General features: G+C 41.1%; 1 protein-coding gene across 1 annotated transcript in view; it reads left to right on the top strand.

Annotated features, from left to right (window-relative positions):
• The window catches only part of LOC124775766 (uncharacterized protein C1683.06c-like), a 227,114-nt gene extending 213,585 nt beyond the window's left edge, over positions 1-13,529 (top strand). Inside the window, exons 7-8 of the mRNA XM_047250598.1 lie at positions 446-603; positions 13,185-13,529. Coding sequence (XP_047106554.1) covers positions 446-603; positions 13,185-13,529 — 503 coding nt within the window. The remainder of the gene's footprint in view (positions 1-445; positions 604-13,184) is intronic.
• Positions 13,530-13,879: the final 350 nt, after the last annotated feature.

The raw sequence follows: 13,879 nt of genomic DNA, 5'->3' as shown, positions 1-13,879 counted from the left end.
TAATGGTGTATTTCTTAACCGTGTCACAACCACGTTTACATTAGAAATTGGTAAAGTACCATACAACAATTTGCTTAGTACAACTGCAGAACTTAAACTAATTTTGGTGAGAAAGATGCAAGGGAAACATAATTTTTATACTTAATTTCTTATTAAATATAACTGTGGGGAAATTGATAGACAGTCTTTCACTACTTATGACTTGGGCAAAGAAATACTGTGAACGGATTGGTAAGTGAAAAGACGAGAGATATTTGAACTGTATTGTTAGTAGTTTTATGGTGTACGTGTTATGTGTGGATTTCCAGCTTTCTAACATGTTTTCAGTTTTGTCATGCTCACACTAAGGTTCTGTATATCATTCCTAGACTACTATTGTTTGTTTTGATAGGTTAAACACCTTGAATATAATAATTAGCCTTTATTTATTTATTCGTTCATTCAGGGATTGGAAATGTGAAGCCAGGAGTTGAGTTTAATTTTTACATGGACCCCGAGGCTGCGAGTTTCATTTTCGACACTTACAACACGTCCAGCGCAGAAAAGAAACCGATAACGTTAGTCCCCTGGGAGACAATTTTTTCCAGAAATCACATAACGATGGTGAGTACCTGCCGATATTTCGAGCGACAGACTTTTGTTAAAGCTTCCTCAAAATAGGAAACATCATATGAATTTGTTGAAAAACATATCCTGAAAATATAATGTACAGAACGAAGTTATCCTTATTTATGGGAATGGAAATAAATGATTACCGTATTGTACACTGCACAAGTATTCAGTGTGCACGACGGCAATATCAGCTTTATCTATTTTGTAAAAAGAAGAAGTAAGAATTGTAGAAAGAATGTCCAGTTAGGGTTTTATGGACCATCTTTTCCTATATCACTTGCTGTTACCTGTGGCTTCCTCATTGGCATTATCAGGACGAGGTAGTATCTGCTCATATTGTAATCAAAATAAAAGAACTGTAAGAGAAGTGTAAAACGCAGTTGGATGAATCTATAGCGCGTGGTCATCCCGCCTTTGGGACAGCCCAGGTACACTCTAAGACAAATAAATAAAAATAACAACGCACAACGGCGGAGTTAACCGAATGGGACGGAATTCGGTAGATGTGATGCACATGTACAGACAAACTTAAGATTACAATTTCAGAAAAATTTGACGATTTATTCAAGAGAAAGAGCTTCACAAACTGAGAAGTCAATAATGCGTTGGTCCACCTCTGACCCCTATGCAAGCAGTTACTCGGCTTGGCGTCGACTGATGAAGTTGTTGAATCTTCACCTGAGGGATATCGTGCCATATTGTCCAACTGGTGCATTAGATCGTCAAAATCTCGAAATGTTTCGATAGGCCTGCGCATAATTCTGATCTGGGGAGAGATTCCGCGACACTGATGGCCATGGTCGGGTTTGGCAAGAACGAAAACAACCAGTAGATACTCTTGCTGTGTGCGGGCGGGCGTTATCTTGCTGAAATATCAGTCCAGGACGGCTTTTCATTAAGGTCAACAAAACGGAGCGTAGAATATCGTTGACATACTTCTGTGCTATAAGGGCGCCGCAGATGGCAACCAAAGTGGTTCAGCTACGAAATGCATGGTATCCCAGACCATCACTACTGGTTGTCGGGCCGTATGACAGGCGACATTCAGGCTAGGATCCGACCACTGTCTGGGGCGTCTCCAATTTCATTTCATAGCAGAACTACTTTGGTTGTCATCTGCGGCACCCTTACAGTACAGCGGCACCTCGACGACATTTTACGCACCATTATGTTGCCCTTGATGACAAGCCACTCTGGGCTTACATTTCAGCAAGATAATTCCCGCCCATACAAGGCGAGAATTTGTACGATATCCCTCAGGGGAACATCAAAAATGGCTCTGTCAATCAGTGCCATGCTAAATAACTGCTTACATAAGGGCTAGAGGTGGACCAGCGCATTATTGACTTGCTCAGTTTGCGCATCTCTTTATCCTGAATATATCATCCTATTTTTCTGAAACTGTACTTTTTTGTTTGTCTATACATGTACGTCACATCTGTCGAATTCCGTTTCATTCGAATAACTCCTTCGTGGTGCGTCTTTTTTTTTTGTCTCAGAGTGCTTATGCGCACATTATGGCACCGGCACCCACTGCTGAATTCACTCAGTGATCCGGAACTGTTGTTGCGCGCTGGACATCGTAGTTAAGCCGGTTCGCATCACAAGTGACACTGGCTTAGCGACGCACGATGTAAGACTCACGCGTAATATGAGGACTGACTGATGGCCAGGAAAATATCTCCTAAATGTGGACAAATTTTGTAGAGTGCCTTAATTGTTATGAGGTGCCATTCTTGCAACAATTTTGGTCCAGCTGCCATACAAATGCAATGTGCATTTTCTTGTTGGCAGCTATGTAAAATGATTTGTGCCACGCGTTACGTAAAAGTCGATTAAGACGAGTATTGTGTAGTAATACAGTTTCTTTATGTAAGCACTGGACTGCGGAGAGGCTAGATGGACTCAGAACAATAGTGTGTCAAGAAGAGAAGGCGTGGATCGTTCCATTAGGGCTACACCACGAGAACATGGTAGGATTGTTCGAATGGTTCTGACGAACTGACGGAAGTCAGCAACTGAAATCCGGACAGATGTCACAGGCAGCGTGTTAACACGAACTGTTGGGTACAAATTTATTATTTATTTATTATTGTTTACTATTTCAACATCCGCCACCTGAAATCTAATTCAAGTCGTATTTCCACATAGCTACAGCAAGTTGAATACAACTGTACTTCAACATTCCCTTCAAGTTTTTCAGTAATTCGTGAAAATTAAATATAATACAAAAATGGAAACCACTCGAAACTCTTAAACTATCGTACTGCACTTGCTGATCATCTGTACCACAGTTGCAGCAGATTACTGAAAGCAGGACTGAGACCTCGATTTGCTATGCATCCTCTACTACTGACACCGTAGCACAAACACAGACAGGCTTGGTGTAGAGTCAGTCAACTGGGAGAGCAATGAGTTTCGATTTTATTTGTAGTGGTCTGACCAGCAACCAACCTGTCCATAGATGACCTGGTGGGAAGTCACTAGAAGCAGAGATTCTCCAGATATATGCCTTACCAACTCCCAGAATCTTGGTATTAGGAGATTTTGGATATTACAACAGAAATGATTTGGTAATTATTGAAGGGTGGCGAATGCTCGAAGTATTTGACAGGCGTGGTAAACCCTGTACTCATACAAATGATGACCAGGGAACAAAATAAAATTTTCCAGCACGATAATGCAAGAGACCACACAGCAATATACACCAAAAACGTCTTGGGGAATACACAGGTCCATGACTGGCTTGATATACCCCTGATTTATCACACACATGTCATATAAACATGTCTGGGATACAATGGGAAGACATATCTTTTCATATCAGCTTTCAGTCAGTATCTTCAGTAATATGCAGTGTGTGTTTCAGGCAGTTAGTTACATATTCGATAGATAACATTCACCATAAATGTTATGACATGGAATGCGCCAACACAACAAATATAGAACACACACACACTCATATATATATACAGGTATATATATATAGTTACATGCTGGTCATTTAACAACTAATTGTTTCTATTCACGAATTACTCTATGGATAGATTGTCAAATAGCTTTACGGTTGCATGTTTCATCTCTTTCTGTGTCCAAGTTGGATTCATTAAAGAGTAATACAGATGATTTTGCCTTCTAGTGTTGTGAATATAACTGTTTGAAATATTCCCAGCTTCTTAAACTATTCTTTCAAGAAGTACCTGTGAAAAACCTCACACAAGTCTCTCATTACTATGTTTCACGCAGTGAATACTTTTCGCCAAAGCGAGGAAACACCCCATAATGTTATCTGATTAGACATTAGTGAATCACAATATGCAGAATGTGTTAACTTACTAATTCTATATTCCCAAAGTTCACAATTACTTTTATGGCAAAGGTAGTCGATCTCAATTATTTCGGTAGGTCTTTTCAGTTTAAGTACTCAGCAATATGCACTTAGCTAAGAACTTAGAACTTTCTACCTCTTATTTATTTCTTGTTGCTATACTAGGTTAATATGCAGTGGGATATTTTTGACAGTACAAAGTCGAATGAGCTGCGTTTTTTCAAAGTTTAAAGCTAGTTCACTTGTGCAGAAAGCAACTTTATAACATACGTCATTTACTAGTCTTTCCGTTGATGCTTCTTTGCTCAGCTTCACAATAATGCTTGTGCCATACGTAAAGAGGACTAATTCTACCTTTAGATTCAGTAATAAAGAACAGTAATGAACCAATGATCTAACCCTGTGGGACTCTCACTGTAATTTTTCCGTATGCAGATGATATGGCTTTCCCTTTTGTATAAGCCGAGCAGCCTAAGGCAGTTTTCTGAATACTATTTCTTAAAGAACTAAACCAGGCATGTGCTGAACTACGTTTTCCATAAAAACGTAACTTCTGTAATTGGATATTATGATCGATACAATGAAAGTGACTGGAAATCCCTACTGGTCTTATTTTATTATTTGATGATATTAATGTGTGCTCAATGAACTATACAAATATCTGTCTCAGTATAGTGGCCCTTTTGACATCGAAATTGTAACTGGCTAAGTGTCTTATTACTAAATAGGTCCGTGACAACCCAGGAACACATTACCTTCTCAAAAAGTTTACAAATCGATGTAAGGAGTGACATTGGGCGGCAGTTATCGAGACAGAGCCCTAACAATGGCCCATTTAAATCTGTCGGCACCAATGATGTGTGTCGCTATGCATCGGAGGAAATCCTCTCTAGCTTCCGGCGGCTATCTGATTTGGTGGAGACTGCTAGTCTCGCTAGCGGGATGAAAGCAGAGCTCACCATCTGCAGCATCGTCGACAGGACTGACTGCGGACCTTTGGTACAGAGCCGAGTCGAGGGTCTGAATCAGAGGCTGAGACGGTTCTGCGACCGTGTGGGCTGCAGATTCCTCGACTTGCGCCATAGGGTGGTGGGGTTTCGGGTTCCGCTGGATAGGTCAGGAGTCCGCTACACGCAGCAAGCGGCTACACGGGTAGCAGGGGTTGTGTGACGTGGACTGGGCGGTTTTTTAGGTTAGATGGCCTCGGGCAAGTGCAGAAAGGGCAACAGCCTCAAAGGGTGCGGGGCAAAGTCAGGACTTGCGGGGAACAAGCAGCAATCGGTATTGTAATTGTAAACTGTCGAAGCAGCATTGATAAAGTACCGGAATTTCAAGCGCTGATAGAAAGCACCGAAGCTGAAATCGTTATAGGTACGGAAAGCTGGCTGAAGCCAAAGATAAATTCTGCCGAAATTTTTACAAAGGCACAGACGGTGTTTAGAAAGGATAGATTGCATGCAACCGGTGGTGGCGTGTTTGTCGCTGCTAGTAGTAGTTTATCTTGTAGTGAAATAGAAGTCGATAGTCCTTAGAATTATTATGGGTGGAGGTTATACTCAACAACCGAGCTGGGTTAATAATTGGCTCCTTTTACCGACCTCCCGACTCCGCAGCATTAGTGGCAGAACAACTGAGAGAAAATCTGGAATACATTTCACATAAATTTCCTCAGCATGTTATAGTCTTAGGTGGAGATTTCAATTTACCAGATATAGACTGGGACATTCGGATGTTTAGGACGAGTGGTAGGGACTGAACATCGAATGACATTATACTAAGTGCATTATCCGAAAATTACCTCGAGCAATTAAACAGAGAACCGACTCGTGGAGATAACATCTTGGACCTACTGATAACAAACAGACCCGAACATTTTGACTCTGAAAGCGCAGAACAGGGAATCAGTTGCAGCATCCCTGAATATGGAAGTAAATAGGAATATAAAAAAAGGGATAAGATTTATCTGTTTAGCAAGAGTAATAGGAGGCAGCTTTCAGACTGCCTAACAGATCAAAACGAAAATTTCTGTTCCGACACTGACAATGTTGAGTGTTTATGGAAAAAGTTCAAGGCAATCGTAAAATGCGTTTTAGACAGGTACGTGCCGAGTAAAACTGAGGGACGGGAAAAACCCACCCTGGTTCAACAAAAAAGTTAGGAAACTACTGCGAAAGCAAAGAGAGCTTCACTGCAAATTTAAACGCAGCCAAAACCTCTCAGACAAACAGAAGCTAAACGATGTCAAGTTAGCGTAAGGAGGGCTATGCGTGAAGCGTTCAGTGAATTCGAAAGTAAAATTCTATGTACCGACTTGACAGAAAATCCTAGGAAGTTCTGGTCTTATGTTAAATCAGTAAGTGGATCGAAACAGCATATCCAGACACTCTGGGATGCTAATGGCATTGAAACAGAGGTTGACAAGCGTAAAGCTGAAATACTAAACACCTTTTTCCAAAGCTGTTTCACAGAGGAAGACCGCACTGCAGTTCCTTCTCTAAATTCTCGCACAAACGAAAAAATGGCTGACATCGAAATAAGTGTCCAAGGAATAGAAAAGGAACTGAAATCGCTCAACATAGGAAAGTCCACTGGACCTGTTGGGATACCAAATCGATTCTACACAGAGTACTCGAAAGAACTTGCCCCCTTCTAACAGACGTGAACCGCAAGTCTCTAGAGGAACGGAAGGTTCCAAATGATTGGAAAAGAGCACAGGTAGTTCCAGTTTTCAAGAAGGGTTGTCGAGCAATGCCCAAAACTATGGGCATCTATCTCTGACATCAATCTGTTGCAGAATTTTAGAACATGTTTTTTGCTAGCGTATCATGCCATTTCTGGAAACCCAGAATCTACTCTGTAGGAATCAACATGGATTCCGGAAACACCGATCGTGTGAGACCCAACTCGCTTTATTTGTTCATGAGACCCAGAAAATATTAGATACAGGCTCCCAGGTAGACGCCATTTTCCTTGACCTCCGGAAGGCGTTCGATACAGTACCGCACTGTCGCCTGATAAACAAAGTAAGAACCTACGGAATATCTGACCAGCTGTGTGGCTGGATTGAAGAGTTTTTAGCAAACAGAACACAGCATGTTGTTGTCAATGGAGGGACGTCTACAGACGTTAAAGTAACCTCTGGCGTGCCTCAGGGGAGCGTTATGGGACCATTGCTTTTTGCAATATATGTAAATGACCTAGTAGATAGTGCCGGAAGTTCCATGCGGCTTTTCGCGGATGATGCTGTAGTATACAGAGAAGTTGCAGCATTAGAAAATTGGAGCGAAATGCAGGAAGATCTGCAGCGGATAGGCACTTGGTGCAGGGAGTGGCAACTGACCCTTAACATAGACAAATGTAATGTATTGCGAATACATAGAAAGAAGGATCCTTTATTGTATGATTATATGATAGCGGAACAAACACTGGCAGCAGTTACTTCTGTAAAATATCTGGGAGTATGCTTGCGGAACGATTTGAAGTGGAATGATCATATAAAATTAATTGTTGGTAAGGCAGGTGCCGGGTTGAGATTCATTGGGAGAGTCCTTAGAAAATGTAGTCCATCAACAAAGGAGGTGGCTTACAAAATACTCGTTCGAACTATACTTGAGTACTGTTCATCAGTGTGGGATCCGTACCAGGTCAGGTTGACACAGGAGATAGAGAAGATCCAAAGAAGAGCGGCGCGTTTCGTCACAGGGTTATTTGGTAAGCGTGATAGCGTCACGGAGATGTTTAGCAAACTCAAGTGGCAGACTCTGCAAGAGACGCGCTCTGCATCGCGGTGTAGCTTGCTGTCCAGGTTTCGAGAGGGTGCGTTTCTGGATGAGGTACCGAATATATTGCTTCCCTCAACTTATACCTCCCGAGGAGATCACGAATGTAAAATTAGAGAGATTCGAGCGCGCATGGAGGCTTTCCGGCATTAGTTCTTCCCGCGAAGCATACACGGCTGGAGCAGGAAAGGGAGGTAATGACAGTGGCACGTAAAATGCCATCCGCCACACACCGTTGGGTGGCTTGCGGAGTATAAATGTAGATGTAGATGTAGAAGACCATGACAATGAAGTAATGGAAATGATCGTATAGCATTGTTGGCCGGGAAGCCCCATTCGGGGGAGTTCGGCCGCCGTATTGCAATGGGTTTTTAGTGGACGCCACTTCTGCGACTTGCGAGTCAATGCTGATTAAGGACGCAAAACACCCAGGCCCCTGCCAGGAATCGAACCTGGGCATGCTGCGAGGTAGGCAGTAACGCTACCGCAACGTTACGGGGGCGGATGACATTGAAGTAATACGTAAGTGTCTAAGAGCATTACATACAGCAATAGAATATTTTATTGCATCCATTTCTACAACTTAATACTTTTATTGTAATTGTTGAATATATTAGTTAAACTGGCTTGATTTCTCTCTGTTTCTATAGCAAACAAGTATACACAATAATTTCTATAAATTTTATTTTATTCTCTTGATTTATTTCTGTAAAATGAGTAGTTATTTACGTTTTTGCACTTCCTGAAGAAACTGCATATATCATCTGATTTGTTTCTTCTTCTGAACTACGATAGTTAATCTCAAAAGAAACACTGAATATTAATTTTACGACATAATACTGATAGTTCTTAGTGGTTGTACACACACAGTTACCTCATCTGAATCCACTTTTGCCATTTAATATTTGGTCGATTCTCCTTGTGCCTTAATCACCACTTTGCACCATATATGCATAGAGGGAATTAACTTTTAATGTATTCCTAACTCAGTTCATGAAACCACACATGCACAAGAGTTTCCAGTAGACTTCCTTTTAGCGATAGTGTTTGCTATTAACTTTCCAACAGTTCTCAATGGGATTGAAGCTGGGGCTATTTCCAGGTCATTATAAAATTGAAAACTCCATTTTGTCTATAGAAAGTTTTTATCTTACATGTAGAAATGCGTAATAATTAAGTTGGAACAATAACTGCTTCATGTTTCTGCATGTTCATCTTTTTAGCGATGGTTGCGGGACTCGGCTGGTCGATATAGGATGTCAAATTAAACACCTTTCAGCAGTCAGTTTTGAGCCTTCTTTTATTTGACAACCAGTTTCAGCGTTTATTACGGCATCTTCAGGCCCTGATTGACGTGTAGGAATAATCTACATCGCTTGTGACCGAAGCAGGGGCCAGCAATACTGGTATTAGTAGATATTTGCTACAGTGGCCACTTCCACCATCAACCATCACCTGCGACGACGGCGTAATAAACGTCGAAACTGGCTGGCAAATAAAAGAAGGCTGAAAATTGACGGCTGAAAGGTGTTTAATTTGACATCCTATATCTGCTTCATGCTTGATACAAACGTTGTTCACAGATCTTGCCTTCAAAGCTCTGTGGCAAGGAGCAGTCTAATCCTGGAAAATGCAACTGGAAAAATCTCCAAACAGGTCTCCTACTGTGGTCGTAAGCTGCCATTTATGAAGTCCAACGAACTACTCCGTGGGTAGAACTGCATCCCCAGAACATCTGTCCTGCTGGATGTTTGACTGTTTATGTTATATACGAAGGCAAAAGCTCTTCACCCACTCTGCGATGCACGGGCACTTTGCCATCAGAGACATCCAGACTATAGTTTTTACTCATCTGAAGGCATTACTCTGTTCCACAACTCAGGCGTCCATGTCACATGTTGTTATGCCCATTTCAGCTGCTGTAGTCGCATTGCTTTTTTCAGTAAAGACTCCTTTCTAGGTAAACAGGCATCGAATCCGGCTTCCAGCAGTCTGTTTCTAACAGTTCTGTTGGATGCTGAGACGTCATAAATTTCTCCCAACTCTCGCTTTCGTTTAGTTGATGACAGGTGACGCGTTCAGTTGATGACAGGTGACGATCCACTAGAGAAAATCTTTTCAACAACCTATCTTGTTCGACTGTAGACGCCCTTCTTCTGCCTCTTCCTTTCTCATGATCAACATCCCCTTTCGCCCTATATTTTTTAGTACCCTCTAAATTGTGACCTGACCAAAACCTATCTTAGAGGATATCTCTCTTGTGTTGAGACAAACTGATATACATGGAAATAAGTAATACTTTGGCGTTAATTCGACTGCCCCACCCATCTTTTCACTTCAATGTGTCAGCACAAAATGACTGTATGAACACTGCTTCATTGTAAGTGACAACAAGGAGCTGCATATTGTTGGAAAGATGTGAAAGAAAATGAAACAATTAACGCAATAATATGTAACCGATGATTTAACAACAGTGGACTGCTGTAACCTGAAGCAAACAGCCGCCAAACACGAAGTTATGAAGTAAGAATTGGTGATGCAATAAATAATTCTGTCGCTGTATTATAGGGCCACAACTGTTTTCTGTTTCATTGGAGCTTTCATCTACCCCTTTTGAACTTTTACTTTCTGGAGTCATGGTGATCTTCGTCATTTCAGAAGGTGAGGTGAAATTAATTTTAATTTCACTAAAGTCCTCTGCTCTGCTTCTTCGGCGTACTTCTTTCCTTTTTCTTCCTAGGTAATTGCACCAATTTTCTATCCTATTTTTAGCAAGTAATTATTAAAAATATTTGCTATACATGAACAGTCTTCTACAACGCTGCCATTCTCTTTAACGGAAATAATGTAATCTTCTATGGTTTTTTTCTCTGGTTAGAAATTCTTCACGATGATATTTAAGGACTGTTTATTTCCATGTCGTAACGAATACAAGAGTTATTTTTGTAATCATACATGGAAAAGCCGTGATCTACAAACAACATGTAACAAAACTTAGAAACCCGTCTTCACCACATAAATAAATTTATTTAAAAATGGTGATCTGTTTCAGGCCTTCATTAGACCATTCTACAAACATGGCAGGCGGAGACCGTGATATGGAGGAGGATTCTTATGTACGAAACATGGGTGTCACATGCAGTTCCTGCTTTGTGTCGCCATCTCTGACTGCCACGGTTGGAGTATGGTCTGATGTTGGTATAAAATAAATTGAAGCGGGTCGGCATTTTTAAATAAATATGTTATATGATCAAGGCTGTTTTTTAATTTTTACTGAATATAAGAATTATCCGCACCCTGGGATCACCCATCGTACTGGTGCTGATGATGGATAACAGTTCCGAATGTAATAAAAGTTTCACTAATTAATACCCTTTTATATTATTAACAAAGTAAGTTATATAAATATGAGATTGGTGTTTCACAGTGTAACACTTTAATTGTAGTTCCCTGGCGACCCTGTTGGCTATGTTTGGTCCTATGTGAGCTCCTCCAATCCCCACACATAAAAACCGACATATGACAGTGTATTTGACATGTAGAGAAGCCAGGTTCGATTCCCACGTAACACGAAGGGATTACAATTACTCTGCGTGTAGGTTCAGTCAGCCAAATTGTCATTCTCTCTTAGAATCAAGGACGTGACACAAGTATTAAGTGAAGAAAATTAATGGATTTGCTACCTAATTTATTTAAATTATAATGCTTCTTGTAAAATTATACATGCATTGTGACGTAATGAATCAAGTGTTTGATATTTCTGATAGCAGAACAAAAGGAAACAGGAAATGTGATGAATAGAGAGGGTGTCTCGAAGTCCTTGCATCAGAAGTCTGGGGATGGTGGATCATGTCATGGGAAACAATTTTTTTTTAGAGACAAAATATTCGCTGACACTAGATGTCTTTTGCAACTGGTGATCCCCCTGAGGGCACAGGGCGCAGGCATTCTGCATTGGTGCTACGCAGTGTATGTTGTCATAATCCAGTCACCTGCCCTGCGCGGAAGGGACAAACCGAGTTTGTAAAATATCTTTCTCCACTTAGCGACACTCATTCTTAATTTTTTCTCGTTGAAAATCACTTTGTCAATTTACTGGAGCATGTACTAGGCAGATGCAGTACACCTAATTAGTAGACGCTGCTAGTTCGGTAAAATCTCGTCGTCCCAGAACGTCGCCAGGAAGTGTCAGCGAACGTTTTGCTATGTTAGACTAGTTTTGATACCGTACATAAATGACGAAGTAAATGGTAGGATTAAGTATAGTATTGGTAGGGAAAAAAACATAAATGAATAAACTGGGAGCCGACGGCTTCTTTTTTGTTTGTTTGTTTGTTCTGCACATAATTAGAACTGCATAAAGTTGTGTGTTAGTCGATTGAGTAGTTTATATTCTTAAAAAATATAATTTGCTTTTTATAAGTAATAAAAATTAGTTGATCACCTAACTTCCACGCATTTATGTAACAGTACGTAAATTTATGTAATAGTACAGGTAATCCTACTATTTACTTCCACATTTATGAACTGTACCAAAAATACCGAACCGTAGTTTTGGTAGAGTGCAACTCTAATAGAGACAAAACGCTCACGACACTTCCTGCCGACGGTAGGCGTTCTTTTATTGAATTCGTCGCTCCTGAGATGACGAGATTTTACCAATGTTGATGCAAGTACAGCTTTCACACACAAACATATAAGACAATAGAACGTTCTTTATCAGCGATCAAAGGCAGGAGTTTCCTACAATAATAAGTTGTTTATGAATAACAGAAACACATTTTATATAAGCTCGACAAAGTGCTGAAGAAATGTGTGATATGTTTTTGTTTTGCAGTTTTTTTTATTCTACCTCTTTTGAAGAAAAAATGCGTTTTCTAGTGCTATAAGATAAATCTGTATTTTTCTTTAGTTTTCGAATAAAACTAGAATTGAATACTGAAAGTTTCAATTTTGATATAAAAACTGTTTATTTTTAAGGAACAGACAGCAGAATAGCTATGTAGAACAAAAATATTCTTTAAATAATGCAGCTCTTTAAATATCCTCACTGTTTCACTGCTGCTGGTTTCTGGGGGCACTGACCACATGTGCAGACAAAGTGATCTAAATGAGATACCGCCCCATAGGTATGCAACACACCTAACGTACAGGTAATGCAGTTACGATCTGAACTGACAAAAGCTACTAGGAAAACTTCCGTAGTCTACGCTGACTTATGATAGTCTACAGTAGTTTTGCAACTGTAGTGTCTAGGAAACGTTGTTCCCCTTTATGTGATCTGTCACCCACACACGTCTGATGCAAAGACTTCTAAGCATCCTGTACAGTACTGGTGCCATATTACGAAGTAATCATATAAAAATAGCGCTACAATTTTCTCGAAAAAAAAAATCTAAAAAAATTTGCAGCTATTCCCGGTGCCCTATTGTAACAGAGTGAACATTTTGCTCGGTCGTTGGCAGGGCTGGCGTAAGAGTGTGCTGGGAGCGGTGGGCGGTGAGCGCGTGTCGCTGCTGAACAGGGCGGAACGCGCGCAGCTGGCGGCGGAGGCGTCGGACGAGGCGCCGTGGCTGAGCGGCGACCCCGTGGCGGCGGCCGTGCTGCTGCGGCCGGCGCTCGTCACCGCCAGCGGCCGCTACCGCCTCGCCGTCGAGGTGTCGGGCGCGCTCGCCAGGGGCGCTGCCTTCGTGGACTACAGCCGGGAGCTCAGCCCCAGGAACGTGCGCATCGTGCAGCGCTTCGACGTCGACCTCTACAAGCGCTTGCTCCTGCAGACACTCTCACCTCGGCCTGAAACTCTCACGTAGCGGCCGCGGCTGTCGATCTGTTTTCATAAACGACAAGTTACATACGAGGACAACAAACAGTGAAGGCACTTGCAACACGGTCGGCGTTTCAAACTGGTTGATTGCTGGTGAGGTTATGAGCTGTAATGCTGCATTTCATTGTGTATTAAGAAAGTAAAGGCTCAACAACCTGGAATACTACTACCTTAAAACAGTAAACAGAGTAGATGTGACTGCATATGGCAACAGGTGGATTTAACACATTGATTATTTATTACAAAAATCTATTTTAAAGGCATTACAGGTTTATTGTATTTATAGATACATCTGTGTGTTTCACAAGAAACTAATATTCAATAAAGAGAAAAGCC

Source organism: Schistocerca piceifrons, chromosome 2 (assembly GCF_021461385.2).
Source record: "Schistocerca piceifrons isolate TAMUIC-IGC-003096 chromosome 2, iqSchPice1.1, whole genome shotgun sequence".
Classification (NCBI taxonomy): Eukaryota; Metazoa; Arthropoda; class Insecta; order Orthoptera; family Acrididae; genus Schistocerca; species Schistocerca piceifrons.
The sequence above is the reverse complement of the archived record's forward strand: the minus strand, read 5'-3'. Positions and strand labels throughout refer to the sequence as shown.